General features: G+C 39.1%; 1 protein-coding gene across 1 annotated transcript in view; it reads left to right on the plus strand.

The window, feature by feature from the left end:
- CCHa1-R (CCHamide-1 receptor) overlaps positions 1-25,215 on the plus strand; it is a 112,221-nt gene that overhangs the window by 50,566 nt on the left and 36,440 nt on the right. The window contains exons 3-5 of the mRNA XM_066393872.1: positions 1,076-1,302; positions 3,153-3,478; positions 6,324-6,565. Coding sequence (XP_066249969.1) covers positions 1,076-1,302; positions 3,153-3,478; positions 6,324-6,565 — 795 coding nt within the window. The remainder of the gene's footprint in view (positions 1-1,075; positions 1,303-3,152; positions 3,479-6,323; positions 6,566-25,215) is intronic.

The following is a 25,215-nucleotide window of genomic DNA, read 5'->3' on the forward strand; positions in this document are numbered from 1 at the left end:
ATATTGTACTTAACATGCGCAAAAATATCTTTACCCCTCCTGTAAGGTAAACAACTATTTCCTATAGGCATATATCTAATAAATATGTTGCCTTCAATAAGCTAAATTAAATATTTGCGTGAAATACACGCACAAAAAGAATTTTTACCACACGCATGTCGCGACTTGCCATCGACCACATATATTTTTGACACTGGCACATGTTGCTTTGGTTTTTCTGCGGTAAATTTACTTTACGGTATACTCGTGTTTTACTTCAATATAGAGTAAGTAATAAAATAAAATAATAAAATGAAAATAAAATATTTTAAAACTCTCGTTCCTTGTCGCTTTATAGAATATATCGCATTTCATCACAGAATTTTTTCCAGCTGCTGCATCATTTCATATGTTCCCCTTTATCAATTTAAAGGGATTCAACTTTCTTTGAACCCGAAAGATCTAAAAAGCGATAACATTGCTCACGTAGCGTGCAGCTGCAAATAGCTCCTATTCTCTTCCGTAAATTATGTTTTGAATATAACTATGTAGCTGCTGAAAATATATAGTGCACTTGGGCTAGAATGGGAAACAACATTATATAGCAAATTGTTTCATTAAACTGTTTTGTTTCTACATAGCAATACTTTATGCTTTTAACAAGCATACTATTGCTTTTGCCGTGAAATTTGATCTTACAAAGTAATGTCTTAGAGCTGTTCGGCAAATACATTTATCTTTTGAGGAACGTAATTATCCGGCTATTGCGGAGGAGAATTCCATTTCCTTTTCTAGAAAATTCCAAATTTATTGGCAAGGCATGGATTTGAAGGTGGTTTAGGTGAAATGAACGATAAAAAGGCGATAAGTGGAATAATAGTACCATTTATCCAAAAATTATTTATTTAGTGCGAAGTTCTGAGCTGACTAATGGTCTTGCAGAAGAAGAGAGTTATGTTACTTTAATTTTACTGGAACTGGAAATACAAAGTTTCCCGAAATATATTGCTCCACTTCACGACGCTCAACCTATTTTAAAAATAATACCAAAAAACGAGCTCAAATTCCATGAAAACAATCAATTTCCCATTTTCAGATATATCTTCTCACTGGCTTTGGCGGACCTCCTCGTCATTATCAGCAGCGTGCCCTTCACGTCGATCGTTTATACTCTCGAATCGTGGCCATGGGGAGCTTCCATCTGTAAAATATCAGAAACAGCTAAAGACATTTCCATCGGAGTGTCTGTTTTCACTTTAACTGCCCTGTCGGCAGATCGATTTTTCGCCATTGTGGACCCGTTGAAGAAATTTCATACAAGCAGTAAGTTATGCTCTTTTTTCTAATTTTTTTCTATACATATATACTATAGTAAAGTAGTAGTAATAAACAGAAAAACGTATTTAACTACAGGTGAGGCTGGGGGTTGGACTGCGAGAAACATTTAACGGGACTCGTTATCATTTTCTAATTGCGGCATTTAAATTTTATGGTTTTATAACAATGAACCTCGCTTTTGTCCAATTTTTTCTCATTTTAGTTGTCACGCATCTTTGAGAATTTATGGCCGTATAATAACTCTTTGATGGGAGCATTCTGAGTAATGTGGAGCAAAAGCGTGGCTGACGGGGTCACTGGTAAAGCGAGAAGTAAAAAATGGGTACAGCGCAATTCACGTGCCCCAATATTTTTCACGATTTCTACGAAAGGCATGTGCACTCCATTTTCTTTTAAATCGTGATTAGAAACCTCAAATGTACAACAATACTCTTCAAACATGCAAAAACGTCTCCTCTGGTGGATGTAAAAAGGGAATAAAAAATAACACACATAAATTAAGTCGGAAAAGATCAATTCCAATGTACACCACCGATGCTTGATTTCCATTTGGTGGACTGTAAATGGTTTTACTAAATTGAGCGAGTAAAATGGAAATTGTGCCGTGTAAGCCGCTAAACTAAATGTGAAACGATTTTTTTCCAATTCGTTTATAATATTTTTCTACGTCAAAATATGCATAACATTTTTAATGAATTATGTGCCTAATGTTAGAGGTGTTAGTTCGAGATTAAGTCAAATCAAGATTATATGTTAACGAAATGATGGACAATTAGAATAGCGCAAATTGGAATAACTGCTGGTGATTGCACCAGAATTGCACTGCATGTAACTTAACACTATTTTAAACACCTTTTAAACGTTTAAAGTGGATTGCTCATATTTTCTTTTATTTTATTTATAAAAAAACGCCACACACGCAGCTCTTTAATTTTCTTTTTTAAGAGTTGAGGGGTTTTGCCAGCGGTATAGGAATTATCAGTTTATTTGTTTAATTTGTAATTAAAACTCCAATTTGAACAAGGATAATTTTGCCAATGAGCTCGCTATTTCCAGAAATTAAAACCCGATGTTGGTAACAGAATCATGAATTTGAATCAATAAACATGTTGTACACTCCATGACAAAGTTCTATTTTCCCTGAGAGGTACCTGTGTGGGTCCCGATCAATCCTCCGTTCTCATTCTATACGTTGTTCAACGATTTTCGAGGCGAGGATGAGTAGAAAATCACTCATCCTGGAGCTTTCTTTCCAATTTGCGAACGGTACTTCTCGAAAATGTAATTATTTCCTCAGACTTTGTACGTAAAAGCTTAATATAAGACTCTTACACCCACAAAGCCCAAAACTTCGCTTGCTATGTTCTTATATTAAAGCCGTGGATCAGATTTCCGGTTTGATTGTGGGAGAGTTTTATTCATTCATTCACATTCTCGAGTTATTAGAAATTCGATAACGCTATTTTTCCAAGCTCATTTTTTGTGCTCATTTTTTTTTATCTTACTTGGGAATAACGCTTTACACACAATTAGGAGTTGTTCTCAGATAAACGTAACTGAGAATGAAATTCATCTTTCATTAAAGGCTGGAACGAAAACCTTTGTCAGCGTCCTTTCGCCAAATCGGAAAACTCTTTTTGAACTCTAGTGGCCAATACCTAGAAAAGGCTTTCTTAATAGTCCGGAAGAGTATTACCATAATTCTCTAGGAAAACTGTATTTTACACACTTGGTGCGTAACACATCATTATTTCCATCTGTGCCAAAAAGAATAAAACCGACTTCATCAGCAATATTAAATAGAAAACTATTTTTGATATTACTTATTTTTTCAGGTGGTGGTAAAAAGGCCACAAGAATAACAGTAGCAACCGCCATTGGCATTTGGATTCTTGCAATCATCTGCTCATTACCAGCTTTATTTGGGTCTCACATTAAACAATTCTGGGACGATCAGGGCAACAAAATGTTCGAAGTCTGCTATCCCTTTCCACAAGATTGGCTGAATGGCTCCTACTCTAAAGTGATGGTGGTGTTAAAGTTCCTGGTCCTCTACGTTATTCCCCTGGTGATAATCTTCGGATTCTACCTTAGTATGTCGATATCCCTTATAATGAGCACTAGGAACGTGCCTGGGGAGCTGCAGGGTATGCATAGACAGGTAAGTCATGTAATCTTATACATGTAATTAATACATGGAGCTATGAAATTAGTAGTGTATGAAATTCGACGCATAAGAAGTAAATAAACAGGCAATAACTAATTATTGTATATAGATGAGCTAATCAATAAATAAGTAATGCTAATTGAATTGCTTGTTTGCTTTTTTGATGGCTGCAATAATACGTGCGATTTCTTTGCATGTCTGTTTTTTCTTTTGCCAAGGTATACATGATCAAGCAAAGAACAAAAAATGTGAAATACAAGCGTGCAAGATTAATAAAGATCCGGAAAGACGGATTTACGTGTACACTTTTGAATAAACAAAGGTTTTTATGGGTAGGTTGGAAGCCCACCTGAGTGAGCTGTACTAAATCAAAGTAATTACTCGATATTACTTCTAATGAGTCCTTTTAGAGGAATAACTTCTAAAGAAAATAAATAATAAATTTCCGCTTTTAATTCTAAATAGAGGGGCGACTTTTTGCTCAATCAGCTTCTCAGCTATTTGGGACCTTATGAATTAACAACCTTTTCCCGCTAAAGCAAATATTATTCCTCGAATGAGATGTTCAAGAAAAAAGCAAATAAAACAACTCTACCCAACACATTGTAAAAATTGGGAAAATATTATTGAAATGTGTAAAGGTATGTAGATTCTCGCTATTGGGCTCTTTTCACGAGGGCATAAAGTGGAGGTGCTTTCGATTAACAATTCGAAAACTTCAGGAATTTTAATAGTTTTTCTGGATACAAAACCCAGAAGATTTCATAAATTTAGAACTTAAATATAATGAATAAGTTGAGTGGCACAATAAAGGGGAGGGAAAAAGGATCTTTGAAACCTGAGCTTTGCATATTTTATTTTAAATCAGATTAATTTAGGGATGACAGGGATAACAGAAGATAAGAAATGAAAATTATACAAAATAGAAGTTTCGGCACGTAGTAATTAAGAAAGCGGGATCAAATTAGGAGCTTAAGAAGACAAAATTGCTACCCCTACATTGTAGCGAGCAAAATATTGCATCAATAAAGTGTAAATCATATTTAATATACCTTGAAATAAATCCGAGAGAAAATGAAAACATTTGAAGGAACATTCGACTTTTCCAGATATTTTTGGTACAAGCTCCAATTCACGAAATTTCATAACGGATTTTATTGACCTCTAAATTTCACAGCTTAATCTAATTTAACATTCGTCGTAACTCTTCAAACAACAAGAGAGAAATAACACCAAGCTTAAATTCGAAAAATTAATACGGTGCAGTTGCTAGAGGGAACGGTGTTAGCTGGAAATTCTCTGTGTAATGCAATAGTGTCGTTCAGGCTTGACTGCAGCTTTCCATCACTAGCCATATTCCGTCCCTAATTCCCCTCTACAGGAAATGTTTTGAATTTACTTTGAAGAAAAATTTTATTTCATAGAACAGTATAAAAAAATTAACAATACTTATTTCAAAACATACATTTTTTATGGGAATTTGATTTATGAGATAACATTGGATATAATAATACAAAAATGTTGCCTTTTCGGCAACTGCTAAAAAATAAAACTCCATTTCCGTGTACTTGTCTTTCTAGAAACAAGAAACCTCCGTCATCGAATTCTTGATGGCTTGTGCACTTATGCTTAAAACACATTCTCGAGAATAATCGACGTCGCGAAAGGGTCTTTGTTTGTAAACGTTTTAGTTTAAAAACCCCCATAAAAAAAGTCAAGCAGGGTCAAATTAGGATATCTGAGAAGACAGAACAGTTTCTAACGGATCTGAATATCTCGGAAGTATAGAAATACAATTTTTTTTTAATACTAAAGTTTTCTTGGTAGATACCTTTTTAACAGATTTCTTGACACACGACTCTTTAGAAGTCTTCTACTGTAATTTTATTACCCAATTGCCGAAGGAGTTATCTATTATGTAAAGTATGATTAAAGCTACCGAGAAAACTATCCTCTTCTTTCATAAGGAACGTCATTAAAAGGTAACACGAAGACAGAAATTTAAGGAAAGTAGAGCAAGCACCTAACTAGGAGTGAGATGAATAAAGATGGAACGTATTCATATATTACATTTCTGTGTCATAAGTAAGTAGGTTTTCCTTGTTATTCGTAGAGGGGAAATATTAGCCTTTCGGGAGTTCAACCAGGGAGATCTTGATAGCCATAAAAAATATGAGGTCGTTTAAATTAAAGTAAAGTCGTGCAACGAATCAATTGTTTTCAAATTTGAAAAATTCCGATGGCTTTCGGGAAATTAAAAAAAACTGAAATTAAAGAAAAATATTTATTTTTTCTTAACTTATTTGACGAAGTAATTCAAAATTATTTATGTTTCACCATTGCAGTTTTTCCTGTTCTACAACGAAGCGATGTTATATTTGAAATCCGACGTTTAGATTTTCTATAACCATAACCAACTTTATTTCTTCTTATAGACGCTATCTAGATTTTCACATTTTTGCATTCGGTCTTAATTTTTGATTAAGATGATGTAAGTAAAGGTTCAGTTTTGGAGTTTGGTGTAAATGTCAAAAATTCTGGTTTTGCAGAGGGTACCTTGTAAATAACAAGAAATAAATAAAGAAATTGTGAAAGATTCTCGAAAGGGGTCACCCTCTACTTCCCAGCACAACTCTATGCGCCTTTTTAGATTCTTTATTGATCTTAAAACGTCCATTTTTCCCAGTAGGGTCATTGGAAGCAATGGAAACATACGTTGACTGTCACGTTCAATAAATATTGCCTCATTAGACTATTATTTATGAGGAACTATAAAAAGATTCTATAATACATATAAACCATTTACAATAAATATAGACAATTCTTTTATTTGTTTCAGATAAAAGCAAGAAAAAAGGTGGCAATCACAGTGCTGACTTTCGTGGCTGTGTTTGCGGTGTGTTTCTTACCTCTTCACGCCTTCATGATCTTCTTCTACTTCGACGAAAATCCAAATGAACACTACACCCCCTTTTGGCACTACCTACGAATTGTGGGTTTTTGCCTGTGCTACTTAAACTCATGTGCCAACCCAGTGGCTTTATATTTTGTCAGCGGAGCCTTTCGGAAACACTTCAACAGGTGAGTTTATAACATGAATATATTTAGTTACCAAAACAAGAACATTAGTCCTTAAATCATTGTATGTACGTGTATTTCGCAAGTTAGAGTTTCATTGGTAATTCAGGTTTGTTTATCCATCTGAATTGACGTTGTATAACTACTAGAGATTCGTTAGATACACGAACTTCATCAAAATCAATGATTCTATAGCTGCATTAACTAGTCGCGGTAATTTGCGAGTTATCAGACAGTTTTCGATGCAATGTATGCATAAATTTGATTATTAATAATTAACTTAAACATTAACTTAAATGTTAAGTTACACCTTACGGGATAATTTTCCCCTTATCCGCTCACCGTGAATATTTTCAAAATTGCGAAACTGCGCACTTCTGCTTACGAAGAACAGCTAAGAATTTTTGGTTTATGTTTTTTAAGACAAACGATAAAAATAATGCATTTTCGGATATAACAAGATGAACGGAATATTTGTTACGGCGGTGGTGAGAATAAAACCGAACACTGTTTCTCGAACACGTGCAGCGATAAAAATTTATACGCCCCCCATAAAAGAGGCTTCTTATAAAAACTATAATTTGAGTTTTTTGTTTTTTGCACTCTTATCGTGGAATGGGAGCTATTGTAAAAGTTTACGACAGTTTTATTTGCTACTGGCTGATACCATTGAAGAGTAGCTTGGATCTGATTCAGACTTCCTGGCAGCTATTTTTAATGAAAATTAAACATAAAAGTGAAATTAAAAATTGTAAAAAATTTTACTCAGACATTCAAATTCGATTGTTTTCATTCATGGTTCATCTAGGATTGGAATTTTCTTCTATATATTTTAGCAAAGGTAGATCTATTCTTTTTACAGAATATATAAGTTCGGAAGTCACACAATCACGTACTAAAAATATGCATTAAAATGCTGAAAACACTTTTAGTTTTCATATAAATAAATAGGTCAAAAGTAACGAGGCTAGCAAACGATACCCGTCGGGGGGCTAGCCTTTTTACGTCACAAGGCTCATCCAATAATTTGCAGCCGTAGGTAGTTTACAGTAAAACGTTCAAAGCAGGATTTTTCTCAATGATTTTGTTAATTTTTCGATATTGCTAATTTGTTCAAATTATGATACTTCGCCTCCTTTTTCTTTTTGGTGAGGAACGAGAACCCCTGCGTTACCACAAGGAAGATTAGAAACCTATTTAGTTCTCAATTCCCTTTGTTTTGTCTCTTTTAGTTTTCTCACCACATGAAAAACTACAGTGGGCATAGAATGCAAAATTCAGGCGTCAGGTTCTAAAAATCAGATAGTGTTCCCACGGTGTTATTTTAACTTCGGTCCAAACGGTTACCTTCATACCCGACATAAATATTATTTTGAGAGTTAAACAACATATCTTCATATATTGATAAAATCCTGAGAAAAAATTTTAATTAGCGGACTGATGCGACATTTTATAGCTTTTTACGTTGAAAGACTGAAAAAAAAAATGGTGTTTTGCCGCGCGAACAGCTAAAACGCATTTTCTATCCCGTTAGGACAATTTTTTTTACCTGATACTTTATTCGGTTTATACATATTATGTATATGTCATATTATCCATTTTATTTTGCAGAATGAGGCATAAGTGGTAATCTGTTAAAACATTAAAATTTACATTGGCGTATAGCTACCACATCACCAATAAATTATTTCGTACTCATAATACGTCAAATGTAATTATTCGGTCTTATTTGTAGTCGAAGTGAAGTATATTAGGAATCTGATTGCGACAGTTGAATGTAACGACCGTAGCGTGGAATTAACTATTTGCCTCAAATGTAACATTTCATTTTATGTGCGAATTAGATTAGACTGGAGGAATACATGGAGAAAAGGCCTAGAAATAATCAAAAAGACTACTTTTCTGTTATGGTAACACTTGAAACTAGAAATTTTTATTTCTCTGTGACTCTTCAGAGTGTACTTTCTAAAGTGCACTAAAGGTATATTTTAGGAAATTAATATGCGCAGGAGGACGCATTTCAACGTCAACAATTAAAATTTCACGACACACAGTTTTCTGAGGAATGGAGATGACACAGACCTGGCAAGTGAAAGGAATAATTTTTTTAGCAATAATCGATTCTATGGAGTTTTTGAGTTGTTTCTACAAAAAGTCGGGACGCTTATTCAATTAGGTTTTTCAATAATCAAGGAAATAATAAATTGATATATTTTTAATTAATTTGAAAAACGAGTTGCAGCATATTTAAAGTTACAAGAGCGACATCAAAACTATGGGACAAAAAGCTCTAAATATGAACGTTTTGACAATTTCTTTTCTTTTCTTTCTTTCGAACAAATGCGTTGACTTTTTATATTAGGTGTACAACTTTGCTTCCGCCGTTTTTGAATAGATGTATGTAGCGGTAAGTAATGATCGAAATAAATAACCCCATGTGGGCATGCAGGAGCCTTGGGCACCTGTTAACATAACCTCATAAAAATATTAGTCTATTTGTGTCTTCATCATAAAGTTATTCGCAATTGAAAATGTCAGTGTACGAGCCAAATTCTCGTCATTTGCGGGAGGTTTTACTTTTCTGCTTCAATATGAAGAAATCTGCTGCTGAGGCTCATCGAATGCTCTCAGATACTTATGGGGAAGCCACTATTAGTGAAAGGACATGTCGTGAGTGGTTTCAGCGCTTCAAGAACGGTGATTTTCACGTCGAAGACCAACATAGCGGTGGAAGAAAGAAGGTTTTCCAAGATGCGAACTTGGAAGCATTACTTGACGAAGACTCGTGTCAAAGTCAACAAGAATTGGCACAATCATTGGGAGTGACTCAACAAACAATCTCAAAACGCCTCAAAGACATGGGAATGATTCAGAAGCAAGGATATTGGGTGCCGTACGAGTTGAAACCAAGAGATATTGACAGGCGTCTGTTCGCTTGTGAACAGTTGCTTGCAAGGCAAAGACGGAAGGGATTTCTGCATCGTATTGTGACTGGGGACGAGAAATGGGTTCATTACGATAATCCCAAACGCAAAAAGACTTGGGGATATCCCGGCCATGCTTCCACGTCGACGGCCAAACCGTCTATTCATGGTTCCAAAATCATGCTCTGTATTTGGTGGGATCAACTCGGCGTAATATATTATGAGCTGTTACAACCAACTGAAACAATCACAGGTGCTCTTTATCGAACCCAATTAATGCGTTTGAGCCGAGCATTGAAAAAGAAACGGCTGCAATACAACGAGAGACATGATAAAGTGATTTTGCAGCACGATAATGCTCGACCCCATGTTGCGCAAGTGGTCAAGAAATACTTGGAAACATTGAAATGGGAAGTCCTACCCCACCCGCCATATTCTCCTGACCTAGCTCCTTCTGATTATCACTTGTTTCGATCCATGGCACATGGGCTAGCTGACCAACACTTCCGGTCTTATGAAGAAGTAAGAAATTGGATAGAATCGTGGATCGCTTCAAAAGATGTCCAATTTTTTCAACACGGGATTCGTATGCTGCCCGAAAGATGGGAGAAAGTAGTGGCCAGCGATGGACAATACTTTGGATCCTAAAGGTATAATTAGTTTTTTACAATAAAATCGCGAAATTCGGAAAAAAAACGGCGGAAGCAAAGTTGTACACCTAATAGAAACACATAAATGACTCCACGGTATAGATTTTTTCTAAAAAAGAAATTGTATTTGATGTGCCAATTCCACTCCCTTTCGAAAATGTACGTCATAAAATTTTATTTGGGCTCAAAATGTGCTAAATGCATTTTTATGAAAATGCGTCAAAATATCTTGAAATTTCATTTTAAAGAGTTAAATTAATAGTATAAGTTTAATAGTTGAACATCGATCATTTTAGATAACGAACGTCTGAAACCCATAAAAATAAAATAAAATACCGATATAATATAATTTATGCAACGAAAGCGGAACAGAACATTACACAGACAAAGACAAAGCGGAGGCGTTCGTCAGACACTTTAAAATTGCTTTCAGCACGACGATAAATCCAAAATTTGACGAATATAATTGGAATCTAGTTCATAATTGATACGATAACTATTTTGAGAACTCGTCAAACAATACATACAAGCTAAGTACTCAGACAGAATACGACGAAGCACTTGCAAATACCAGAAATAGTGTCTGGAAAAGACAAATTAAAAACAAGGTTGTTAAAAATCTAACTCTAGAAACACACAATCTCGTTCTACTTCAAATGAACAACTGCATTATAACGAAAAGAATCTCAGATTCACGGAAGTCTGGCGCAATAATACCTATCCTGAAAATGGACTAGACAATAGACATACACAAAACTACAGATCTATTACGTTATTATCGGTATATAAGTAAAATTTGATTAATACATTATAAAAACAGACTTCAACAACTGACCGGGAAGCATATATTAAGCTATCGATTTGGCTTTAAACCAAAACACTCGACCATACACCCACTCTTTGCCTTGATGAACATGCAAACAACACTACTAAACGGTGGAGGAACAGTAAGCCTATTTATGGACATTAACAAAGTATTTAACAGTGTCTGGCACAGATGTTTGCTATACAAACTACACCAACTCTAAGTACCAAAATACTTACTCTACTTAGTTAAAAATCTACTTGGAAATCGACAACTTGAAGTTTGGATTGATACCACTCTCCCTTTTCCATTCTCCCCTGAGTAGGGGTTTGACACTCTCACCCCTGCTTTATAATATATCTTGCTATAACATATACAATTATGACTTACAAGACAAAAAATATACAGACAAAACATCATATATGTTATAATACGCTGACGACACTGCACTTATTGTGTATGACATAAGTACAGAGAAACTTGTAAAGAAATTTCAGGCGGAAATTGGCAAAACAATGACATGGTTCTATAAATGAAGACCAACATTAAATGCCACTAAAACCCAACTCCTAATCTCAAACCACCAAATCATAGCTAATTCACCAACAATAATAATAGACAAACACATAACGAAATTGCAGAATAACGTGAAGTATCTGAGAATAACAATCGACAAAAAATTTAAATTTACTAAACATGTACTAAACATCAAATTGGAAATCACCAAAAGGACAAAACATTAACATACACAGACAAAGGACAAAACTGCATAAAAAATATACAAATCCTTCTGCAGATCAGTGTTAGACCACGGACACATATCAAGGTCAATGCAACAGGAGAAACTATACGAAATATATAAACAACAGAACAGATTGCACTAAGACTAATTACAAAAATAAAACACCCTGAAAACCCGTTAAACAACCTACCAAACTAATTACTATATGAATACACACGTATTACAAAAATAACCAAAAAACTACTACAATTACAGAAAAAGTGGAAGAACAATCACCACAACTCGACGACACTGAAGCCACTTTGCTTAACAAGACAGACAACACAATTCCGCTTCTTCTTTCTGTCTTCCTCGCGGTTGAAACACTTCCATATGTAACTTATAAATTTGGTTTGTAATTATGTTTAGTAACCTAAAGTTAAGAATTTGTATTATAAGCAGAAAGACCAGTTTATATATATGAATAAGCGATGTTGCTGCCTTCTGATCTTATTTCTTTATAGTGATTGGATTAAATTGGATATATGTGATAAAATTGGAAATTTTATCTAGAATAACTTAACCGGACAGTATAAATTAGGAGCAGGCAGTATAAATTATATATACAGGGTAATTCAAATTCGCTGCTCACCATTGGGATCTCAAAAACCATAAAATATATAAGATCGCTTAAATTAGGGCAAAGTTACCCACGTACGAGGTTTGTTAATGCCGTTTTAAAATTTGGAAAATTCCGATTACTACAGAAAAAAACGAAATTTCAACAAATAGCTTTTCTTAAGTCGTTTAAAAGATTTTTTTTAATGAACTTCATTTTTCCATGGACACTTTTGCTTCTTTGTAAGATAACGTAATTAAATTTTGAATACAACGTTTAAGAATTTGGAGAAACATCATTGACTTAATTTTTTTGAATACGAACTTGAATTTTGATTGCATTTTTGGAAAGACTTTGATTTTCTGAATTAAATGATGTGTCACACTTATAGTAAAAAAAAACAGAATAGTGCAAAATACATTTTTAATACATAAAATAATAAACCACCACTCCAACATAAGTGTTACCATGGGAACAACAAGCTAAATGCACCATATTCTATCAGATTTCGTTCCAACTGGCAAAAATGTGGATAATGCAGCTGTCGTCTTTCAAGATATTCTTGGAAATATGCTTCACTGGCACGTACAGTGACTCGCATTAATATTCGGACACTATGGTATTTGTGTAAATATTAAGTTTTTTGCTAACTTATTATTAAGTAACAGTATTTATTGCGTAATCATTAGTTACAACCATGTTTCTAGTATATGTAAATACATTTTTGATCTTTGAAATTAAATTATATACAAAGATACTATCGAACAAAGAAAACAAGGCATAATTTTACTGTCGCAAAAATATTCGGACACATACCAGGAACATAATATTTGTGAGGAAAATTAATATAAACAAAAAACATATAAACAAATTAATACTTCGTATGATTGCCTTTATATTGTACAACTTGTTCTAGCCGTTTTGGCATGTTTTCAATTATTTTTTTTATGTAATCTTCAGGTATGCGATGCCATTCTTCAACTAATCGTTGTTTTAACTCGTTTTTGGAGTTGATTGGCTTACTATGGACTTTGCGGTCTAAAAATTCCCATAGATTTTCTATGGGGTTGAGATCAGGTGATTGTGCAGGAGGATTTAATACTTTAGGACAATTATATAATAAATACTCTTGGACTAAACGCAACTTATGTTTTGGATCGTTGTCCTGGTAAAATTTAAAATTGTCGCGTATACCTAATTTTTCAGCACTTTTTAGTAAATTTTGTTTTAAAAGATCCAAGTACATAACTTTATTTAAATTTCCTTCAATAAATACTAATTCGCCTACTCCTGCAGCTGAGATGCAGCCCCAAACCATTATACTCCCTCCGCCGTGTTTCACAGTAGGCCTGAGATTATTAATTTTTAGCTCTTCATTCTTTTTGCGCCATACCGTTTTGCGACCATCGGATCCAAAAATGTTGAATTTTTTTTCGTCAGCAAATATAACGCTTTCCCAGTATGTTTTCTGTTTCACAACGAATTCATGAGCAAAGGCGAGACGTCTCTTGCGATTGACTTACGATATGTATGGCTTTCTTCGGGCTACTCTTCCGTTGTACCCGTCTTTTTTTAATAATCTCCGAATTGTGTCAGGATGCACTTTTTTGCTACTGTACTCTAGTAAATCAGCTGTCAATTTAGGAGCACTCAGTCCAGGGTTTATTTTAATTTGTTTAATAATTTTACGCCTTTCACGTTCATCAATAAGTTTCGGTCGTCCTTTTTGCGGAATTGATTCAATACGATCTTCTTGAACAAATCTTCTAATTATATCACCAACTGTACTTTTACTTACACTTAACAAATTACCGATTTCTCGATAAGATCTGCCTTTAGAGTGATGAAAAATAATTAATTGTCGTACGTCAAAAGAAATATTTTTGCCTTTTCGCCCCATAATATGAATTTTAGTAAGTTATAAGTTTGCCTTCAACGCTAACTTCTAACCTGAACTAACAAGAAAATTGAGTCTTGGATGCATCTCTAATCTTTTACGATCATAAAAAAGTCTGTATACAGTGTTTTTCTATTATTTTTTACCTGCATTGCACCGCACTGCATTCCGTGTCCGAATATTTTTGCGACAGTAAAATTATGCCTTGTTTTCTTTGTTCGATAGTATCTTTGTATATAATTTAATTTCAAAGATCAAAAATGTATTTACATATACTAGAAACATGGTTGTAACTAATGATTACGCAATAAATACTGTTACTTAATAATAAGTTAGCAAAAAACTTAATATTTCCACAAATACCATAGTGTCCGAATATTAATGCGAGTCACTGTACATAATTTATGTGGTGTATAAAATAAAGTCAAAACATATCACGATATTCTTTATTTGTGTAATCCATAATATGTTTTATTCAAATTCAGTACTCTGTTAATAGTTTTTTAAGTATTACAAAATTATTAATTAGATTTTGACATCTCAAAACTGACTGTTTTATGAATGCTTAGTCAGTTGTTTCCATGGTAAGACCTATGTTTGAGTAGTGTTTCATTATTTTATTTATTAAAGATGTATTTTGCACTATCACGTTTATTTTTACTACAAGTGTGACACATCATTCAGTTCAGAAAATCAAAGGCTTTTCAATAATTAAAAAAAAATTAAGTTCATGTTTAAAAAAATGAAGTTGATGATGGTTTCCACATTCCGAAATGTTATATTTAAAATCTAATAACGCTATCTTATAAAGGAGCAAAAGTGCTCATGAGAAAGTGAAAATTTTAAAAAAATTCTTTAAATAACTTTAAAAAAGAAACAAAAGCGATTTGTGAAAATTTTAGTTTTTTTCGATTATCTTCGAAGGTAATCGGAAATTTGCAAATTTTAAAACGAGATTTAACAAACCTAGAAAAGGCGCAACTTTGCCCCAATTTAAGCGACCTTGTATCTTTTGTAGTTTTTGAAATCGCAATGGTGAGCAGCGAATTTCAATTATCCTGTATATATAATATACAGGGTGTTGAGGTTCCTTCGATAAACGAAAACAACAATTTGGTTTACGAAAGTGGACTGTATTAAATTTCACTTATATAAATAATGGTAAAGTATTGGTCTAAGTATGAAGTAGGAGTTTGCTTAGTTGGGAAGATTACAAACTACGTTTACGATCACATGGTCTGGAGCAAGCACCGGTCAAATGAAAAAGAGCCAAAATTACTGCGATCATCCCTTAAGTACTAAACCCGAGGAACTCCAACCAGGGGCGCACCAGTATCAGAAGCCCTTACGGGCAATGGTCGCTCCTAAGGTTATAAATCGCCGCCATCTGGCAAATACCTATACAAGTCGCTTTCATTGAAGTATGGCAAATCCGCCGAACTACGGATCGCGGCAATGGTCCAATTAAGAAAGCTTCCTTTGACGAGTAGCGTATTTCCCAGCCATAAAGAGCCCTTCGATATGGCCTGATGGGTACTATGGCCTGGCGCCCAGATGGAATCCTTCAAATACGTATCGATGCACATGGGCGTAACTTAAGGGATGAAAGTACAAAACAAAGTAACTAAGCAAACTACGCCAAGAAACAATAACCTAAAGTCCTTAACATGCCCCCCGCCTTGAAGTGCTTGGAGCGTCTTCAACGACAGTCTCTACCGGTAAGGGACATATCTTACTAAACGAGCGCTTCACCAGACCACTGGAAGTTCTTATGGTAGCTACACGGTTCACTCCGTCCCGCCCAGGATGCACTGCTACAATTCGTCCCATGCGCCATTTTGAGGGAGGCAAGTTATCTTCCTTGACGAGTACAAGCACTCCTTTTTGGACGTCTTGCTGCTGCGTTTTCCATTTCACCCTCTGCTGAAGTTCGCTGATGTATTCCTTGCTCCATCGCTTCCAAAAGTGCTGCTTGATTAATTGGATTCTTTGGAATACAGACAGCCGATTTGCAGGAACATGTTGCAGGTCTGGGTCGGGCAGCTCCGTGGTGCTTCTTCCAATCAGGAAGTGAGCGGGTGATAAGGGAGTTAGGTCATTGGGATCTGGAGACATGGGAGAAAGAGGACGGGAATTGAGAATCGCTTCGATTTGTGCTAATAAAGTGATCAATTGTTCGAACGTTAAGTTGGCATTTCCCGCCACTCTCTTCAGGTGGTGTTTTACCGATTTGACACCAGCCTCCCAAAGACCTCCGAAGTGAGGTGATTGGGCGGGTATGAAGTGCCACTGCACACCTTCTCGAGCACATGAATCGACCAAATTGCGAGATTCTTTAATTAAGAAACTGCCGAGCTCTGACAGTTCCCGATTGGCACCAACGAAATTTGTGCCATTATCCGAGTAAACATGACTAGGCCGTCCACGCCGAGCCACAAACCGACGAAAAGCGAGCAAAAACGACTCACTACTGAGATCAGACACTCATTCCAAATGCAGAGCCTTCGTTGCAAAGCATATAAAAACGCTTACGTAGCACTTGGACAACCTCGAGCCGCGACCTTTTCTATCCCTGATATGGAGAGGACCCATGTAGTCCGCTCCTAGCACCGAAAAAACGCTTCCAACAGTTAAGCGCTCTTGTGGAAGGTCACCCATAATAGGCGCTAAACATTGAGGATTAAATCGCGAACAAGTAGTGCAATTTCTAACAGTAGCCCTGATCAAGTTACGAGACGTGACAATCCAAAATTTCTCCCTCATGGACGAGAGCAGTAGTTGAGGGCCGGCGTGCATTAGTCTTTTATGCTCATGCTCGCATAACATCCGCGATAATCGATGTTTGGGAGAGAGAAGCTGTTAAGAGTTGGTGAACTGAGTCTTGATATCTTCCTCGATCAAGCTAAAACCCTAAGTTGCGCCCCTGCACATCTTACATTTGTTGCCTTCCAGATGCCGCGATCCGTTAAATTCACTCGAAATGGTTTATGATTCAAATTCCTCGACTTTGTACTTGTTAAACTGCGAGGCAATCAAGTCATAAATGTGCATCGGAGGTGGTTCTTGGGTATCGGAATTCCCCACCATTACCTTTCGGCGGTGGTTGTAATTGGGGGTTCCGTCACGTCCCACTCAGGATGAAAGCAATATTCCGGTCACGGGATAATTTGCCCTTGGCCATAAGGCTTGCCCAAATGGGCCTTCTTCAACTAAAATGAGCTCCGAAAAGGGGCACGCCTATGTCTGCTGACCAGCATCTCCCAGTACTTAAGGGCTGGGAGAAGCAAGGATCTCTCTCTCATCACGATCACGTTGAACCGTTGAGGTTGTCCCGATACCTCGGCAATCCACTCGTACCCGAAAATTATACCTGTCACCGGAATCGCGATCGTCCAATCTCGTGTTTCCTCATCTAAATTTTAGTCATACCTATGTGTTACAATTAGTAAATAAACCTTGTTAATGTTGAAAGTGTTGTCCTAAATTCCACGGCTTTCGGGAAATCCCACGTGTTTGCTTGCTAAGCAAGAAGCTAGTCCGTCCTGGACTCTCGCAACCAGGAGTACAACGTCGATACTTCGAACCGACAAGTGTCGTAAATAGTGCTAGCGTGTAAGTGCTCTCGTATAATAAGCGCGGGTGGTGTCTCCAACCTCAAAGGAAGGAACCCCTGCATATCGCTCAACATTTGGTCCTTCGAGCCGGATCTTCCCAGCGACGCCGAGAAAGCCTTCGTAAAGGAGTGGACAGCAGCTTAAAGGTCAGTCTTTCAATATTTGCAACCCTCAACCCATATCCCTCACCGATTTCCTCTCGACATTGATTTTATATCGCCACGGTTTCACGTTAGTCTGTACTCTGTGAACGTAGTGTGATGTCTCTCATAGATGATGAACAGTTTGCCCCAGAACTCGTTTTAAAGAAATTAAAAAATAGCAAAGCCCAAATCAAAGGTGAGCTAACGCGCTTCGCAAGTTTTTTAAATAAGGCCGATTTGCACGAATGCATCGAACTGCTTCAGGCTAGGTATGATAGCGCAAAATCAATATTGGACAAGTTTAAGTCAATCCAAACAGAATACGAGGAGTTACTAATAAGTGACTTTCCCAGTAATTACAAGGAAAGGGAACTAGAAGAAGAACGTGATAGGTTTGAAACTCGATATTTCGAATCCTTGGCCATGGCGCAAAGTGTTCTAGATAAGCATTTTCGTAATCAACAGCAATGCAGCGCAAATTTGAGTCGAAACGCGGGGTCACCATCAACGAGCGCATCGTTACAGGCAATCGCCAGCCCAGGTGAATCGAGTGTTTCGGCTAATTCGTTCATCAAGCTTCCGTCTCTAACCCTACCTGAGTTTAGCGGGTGTTACGCAGATTGGCAACGATTTCGAGATATGTTTAGAGCGGTAATTCACGACAATAACGCATTATCGGATGCTCAACGCTTCTACTACCTGGAAGCATCTCTTCGAGGCGAACCAAAAACATTATTAGCATCACTGGCCCCTACCAACGCGAATTACACCATTGCCTGGGATCTTCTTGAAAGACGATACCAAAATAAAAAATTTATCATCCACTCCCATTTAAGGGAGATCATGGAGTTCCCCGCGTTAACCAAGGAATCGTACGCAGCCTTGAGAAACTTCTCAAACCACTTTTTTAAGAACTTTCGCGCGTTAGAGTCCTTGGGCGAAGAGGTACGTGAGTGGAACACCATGTGGATTTATATTCTGGCGTCAAAGTTAGACGTCAGCACGAGGCGCGAGTGGGAGAAGTATTCCCAAGGCATGAACTCGCCGAAAGTCGATCAGTTCAATGAATTTTTGATGCAGAGGTGCCAGGTATTGGAAGCGGTGGACGCAAGGTTGTGGTCAAATTCTAGAAAATCTAACGAGTCCAGATCATTTGCCACCACAAGTAGCACATATCGTCCGGCATGTCCGTTCTGTAAGGGCGAGCACTTCATATATTCCTGCGAGGAGTTCAAAAAATTATCAATCTCGAATCGCTTTGAAAGGGTGAAGGGGATGAATCTATGCACAAATTGCTTACGACACGGACATAAACTATCGGAATGTCGTTCGTCGGGGTGCAAATTATGTCGGCAAAGGCATGCAACTTTGTTACACAAACCGCAACGACCTTCGCGGGCTGATGACGCAAACATCAAGCGGGGCGACCGTAATAGTTCTCGCGATGATGACTCGAATCCACCCGAAGGTACCGGGGAACGGCACGCGTCATATCCGATACTAGCGAATACCTGTCAAAACGCGAGGAATTCCCTTATATTGTTATCAACGGCGGTAGTAGACACCCACGGCAAGCACAAAACCCGAATTCCGTGCAGAGTCCTGTTGGATTCAGCTAGTCAATCTAACTTCGTTAGCATGGCCCTGATTAAACGATTGCAACTAACACCGTCGAAGGTTGACATTCCCGTCCTAGGCATAAATCAAATACAGACAAGAATATCGCACGCCACTGAAATATCATTTGCATCTCGAACCACGGCCTTCAGAACAAGGTTGAGTTTTCTCGTCGTGCCGAAAATAACGGAGGTAGCGCCGCAAAATTATTTTGATAAATCGAACTTGAATATTCCCGATGAGTTAATACTAGCCGACCCGGACTTTAACGTACCCTCTGAAATCGACATGCTCTTGGGATGTGAAGTATTTTTAGACCTTCTCTGCATAGGACAATTGAAACTAGGCAGAAGTCTTCCAACATTGCAAAAGACGTTACTCGGCTGGATAATAGCCGGCCGAGTCCCGTGCCAATCAGGCAAGCTTCGTGGAACGCAGGCAATGGTCTCAACCTGTCTTCTCACGCAAAACGCGTTAAAAGGGAGCTTGGAGAGATTTTGGCTTGTCGAAGAGGTCGATTCGCATTCTTTAAGTCACATGACCAAGGAAGAACGCGAATGCGAAGAGCACTTCGTCAAGACAACTACTCGCGATGAAGATGGCAGGTTTATAGTAAGGCTTCCATTAAAATCTAGCGTCACGGATTTAGGTGATTCCGAGCAAACAGCGCTCAATCGATTATACGCGATAGAAAGACGACTAGCAAAGGACCGCGAACTCGGAACTTCCTACCGGACCTTCATGCGTGAATACAAGGACCTCGGGCATATGACAGAAGTACCGCGTAAACCAACTTCGTCGGAGGTTCCGATTTACTATATACCACACCATTGCGTTCAAAAACAGGAGAGCATGACGACCAAGCTACGGGTAGTTTTCGACACCGCGTGCAAAACAACAAAGGGCTCATCACTGAATGATGTCCTAAAGGTCGGGCCCACGATGCAAAATGATCTATTCTCGATATTACTACGCTTTAGAAAACATAATTTTGTCTTGATCGGGGATATAACGAAAATGTATCGACAAATATTGGTGGACAAGCACGAAAGGAACCTTCAGCGGATAGTCTGGCGAGATACGCCCAATGAAGAAGTCAGGCACTATCAACTCAACACGGTCACGTACGGCACCGCTTCAGCCTCGTACCTCGCAACACGTTGTTTGCTCGAGATCTCAAAAAACATGGCCGAACAACGGCCGCGCGAATCTGACATAATAGCGACTGACTTCTATGTTGACGACTTGCTGACTGGGTCCTCAGATCTCGACTCCCTTAAACAGTTGGGAGAAGGCATTCGCCGAGTTTTATCGGAATACGGATTCGAATTAAGAAAATTTCGATCAAACGCGCACAAGGTACTGGACGACATCGCCAGGGACAGTCACGAAAGCGACAAGTACCTCATAAGCGATAACTCGAGCAGCAAGACATTAGGAATTTCGTGGATTCCAAGTCTTGACGTTTTCGAATATAATTCGCAAAACTTCGCGGAGACTCACAGCAGAGCCACGAAACGAATCATATTATCATGGGTCTCAAAAATCTTCGACCCTTTGGGAATCTTGGGTTTCTTAACGGTGCGCGTGAAATTGTTGATTCAACGTCTCTGGCAGCTAAAAATCGATTGGGATGAGAGCATTCCAAGCCAGTTGCACTCGGAATGGTTAGGCTTAAGAAGCGAAATAGCAAAGGTAGGTCTATTGCAAGTTCCACGCCATGTTCTCGTCAATAACCCGAAATCGATAGAAGTTCACGGTTTCTCGGACGCCAGCGAAAGGGCCTACGGATGTTGCGTGTACCTGCGATCAACGGACGAAAACGGAAAAATCGAAAGTCACTTATTGTGCGCAAAGTCTCGCGTCAGTCCCCTAAGGTCCCTCTCGTTACCGCGATTAGAGCTCCTCGGAGCTGTGCTGTTGGCAAAACTGGTGAAGAGGTCCATCAACGCTCTAAAGCAGCCCATAACCAGAATGTTTTTGTGGGCCGATTCCACGATCGTTCTATGTTGGATCGCAAATGAGCCGAAAAGATGGAGGACCTTCACCGCCAATAGAGTGGCATTGATACAGTCATTGACCGCCATTGATGATTGGAATCACATACGATCTGAGGAGAACCCCGCGGACATTATATCGCGCGGTACAAGCATCAAGGACTCAAAAAATTCTCGACTATGGTTCCACGGACCCAACTTCCTCGTGGAACCAGATATGTGGCCTGAAGACCCGTCCATCTCGAGATTCGCGACTCCAACGAACGACACTCCCGGACTTAGGCCAGTGCCGGAGGTATCGCTAGTAGCACAATATCCCGAAGACGGTATATTTAGCAGATTCTCGAATCTGCATAAATTAATACGCGTCGTGGCCTATTGTGCAAGATTTGGAAGCAATACGAGACTACCTAAGGGAGAAAGGGGGTCGGGGCCTCTGAGCTCAGGTGAAGTGCAGCGGGCTGAATGGCAGCTCATTAGAGTGGTTCAGTCACAATCGTTTCCCGCGGAAAATCATGACTTAAGGACGAGAAATCGCGTCTCGACCAAGAGCAAGTTAAAGGCCTTATCTCCATTCATTGATCGGGACGGTATGATAAGAGTTGGGGGTAGACTAACAAACTCAAGCTACTCTTATGATGTAAAACACCCTATCGTACTGCCGGCCAAACATCCATTTACCAACCTCGTTATTGACCGCGAGCACAAACGCACCCTGCACTCAGGGACCCAATGTACCTTAGCTCACGTCAGACAAAGGTACTGGCCCCTAAATGGTAAGCAAGTGGTGAAGGCACACGTCCGACGATGTGTGGTTTGTTTTAAGGCCAATCCAAATAACTCCCTCGTTCCCAGGATGGGTGAGCTGCCTAGTTCTCGCGTTACTCCGTCGCGCCCATTTTCAGCTGTTGCTGTTGATTACGCCGGGCCATTTGAACTAAAGGATGGAAAAACGCGGTCGCGAAAGACAATCAAGGGGTACATTTGTATCTTCGTGTGTCTCGCAGTCAAGGCTGTGCATATCGAGGTTGTCACGGACTTGACTAGCGACGGGTTTTTGAGCATGTTGAAAAGATTTGTATCGAGACGAGGCCTGTGCTCTTTTATTTACAGCGACAACGCTACGAACTTCGTAGGCTGTAAAAACGAACTAATCGCGATACGAAACATCGTAAGATCTAGCACGTTTCAAAATTTCCTGACAAACTCGCACATAAAATGGCAGTTTATGCCTGCAAGGTCCCCGCATTGGGGGGGGCTTCACGAGGCTGCGGTAAAATCCTGCAAGCATCACTTGAAGCGAGTTTTGAATGGCTCTCGGCTTCATTATGAGGAGTTCTACACACTAACTACTCAAATCGAGGCGATTTTAAACTCAAGACCTTTAATTCCCATAAGTCCTGATCCTAATGACCTAAATGCGTTCACTCCTGCCCATTTCCTGATTGGGCAAGAAATCACGGCCATAGCCGAACGGGACTACACCGATAGCAAGATCAGCCTCGGCAAGCGATATCAGCATCTCCAGCGCGTCGGACAACACTTTTGGTCTCGATGGCGAAAGGAGTACCTCCATCAGCTGCAGCAACGAAACAAGTGGCAGTTCCAGACCAATCCCGAAGTGCATGTTGGAGCCTTGGTCCTGCTGAAGGAAGATAACGTGCCGTCCCTGTGCTGGCCGCTGGGCCGAATCGCGGCCGTCCACCCTGGGCAGGACAGTGCAGTGAGGGTGGTCAGTGTGAAGACTAAAAACGGAACTCTCAAAAGAGCCGTCACGCGAGTGGCCTTGCTGCCAACAGACTAAGTTGTGGACTCTACGCACATTTAAGGATAGTTTAGTAGTAATCACATCAATCTTTTGTACATATTATATCGTTACCACATACCATTGAAAGCCGCAGCACGGTCTTTCAAGGGGGGGAGGATGTTAAGAGTTGGTGAACTGAGTCTTGATATCTTCCTCGATCAAGCTAAAACCCTAAGTTGCGCCCCTGCACATCTTACATTTGTTGCCTTCCAGATGCCGCGATCCGTTAAATTCACTCGAAATGGTTTATGATTCAAATTCCTCGACTTTGTACTTGTTAAACTGCGAGGCAATCAAGTCATAAATGTGCATCGGAGGTGGTTCTTGGGTATCGGAATTCCCCACCATTACCTTTCGGCGGTGGTTGTAATTGGGGGTTCCGTCACGTCCCACTCAGGATGAAAGCAATATTCCGGTCACGGGATAATTTGCCCTTGGCCATAAGGCTTGCCCAAATGGGCCTTCTTCAACTAAAATGAGCTCCGAAAAGGGGCACGCCTATGTCTGCTGACCAGCATCTCCCAGTACTTAAGGGCTGGGAGAAGCAAGGATCTCTCTCTCATCACGATCACGTTGAACCGTTGAGGTTGTCCCGATACCTCGGCAATCCACTCGTACCCGAAAATTATACCTGTCACCGGAATCGCGATCGTCCAATCTCGTGTTTCCTCATCTAAATTTTAGTCATACCTATGTGTTACAATTAGTAAATAAACCTTGTTAATGTTGAAAGTGTTGTCCTAAATTCCACGGCTTTCGGGAAATCCCACGTGTTTGCTTGCTAAGCAAGAAGCTAGTCCGTCCTGGACTCTCGCAACCAGGAGTACAACGTCGATACTTCGAACCGACAAGTGTCGTAAATAGTGCTAGCGTGTAAGTGCTCTCGTATAATAAGCGCGGGTGGTGTCTCCAACCTCAAAGGAAGGAACCCCTGCATATCGCTCAGCAGAAGCATAGGATGCTTCTTATCAAAATGATAGGGCGAGTTACGCAGCCTTCCTCCTCTCATTACGCCCTCCCTATCCACGAACGGACTCAAGCTCAGCACTTTACTTTTTGGGTTCAAGGCGATCCCCCCGGTAAGCCGATCAAATTCATCCGGAAAACTATCTCTTTGAGAAATCCTAACTAAGGTTTTAGTCGCATCATTTAGCTCTAAACTTGATAATGAGCCACTCACGACGTCCCGTTTCAACGACCTCGAACGACAATTTCGAACAAACCGAAGTAGGTATGCTGTGATTCGAATCAACCGATTAAAATCTGAGTAGCGTTCAACGAGGTAGTCCCCCGCGGACACGAGCGCGAAGACACCCTTTGACAAACGCACCTCTGACACCTCTTTAGGTCCTTCAAAAGTATTTGGCCAATGACGTTCCTCAGAAAGAAGAAAGGAAGGGCCACTCCACCAAAGGCTCAGTTCGATGAGCTTGTTGGGAAATACGCCCCTCGACAATAGGTCTGCAGGATTTTCTTTCGTGGGCACGTGTCGCCATTCGTATTCTCCTGCAAGCGATTGGGTCTCCGATACCCGTGAGCTAACAAAGATTTTTAGACTACTGGGGGACATCTTTAACCAACTCAATACAATAGACGAATCCGACCAGCACACACACCTATCAAACTCTAACCTGGCGGCTTCCTTTATTTTATTCATTAGCCTGGCCATGACTAACGCACCGCACAGTTCTAAACGGGGAATGGTCAGGGACTTTAATGGACTCACCTTTCTTTTGGCGCACAATAGCCTCACTGCTATGTCGCCGTTTCTATCGATAGATCTGACACGTAAACAGCGCTACCATAAGCTGCCTCGCTGGCGTCAGAAAAACCATGCAACTCATGGCGTACAGCATCCA

The sequence above is a fragment of the Euwallacea similis genome, chromosome 1 (assembly GCF_039881205.1).
Source record: "Euwallacea similis isolate ESF13 chromosome 1, ESF131.1, whole genome shotgun sequence".
Taxonomy (NCBI): domain Eukaryota; kingdom Metazoa; phylum Arthropoda; class Insecta; order Coleoptera; family Curculionidae; genus Euwallacea; species Euwallacea similis.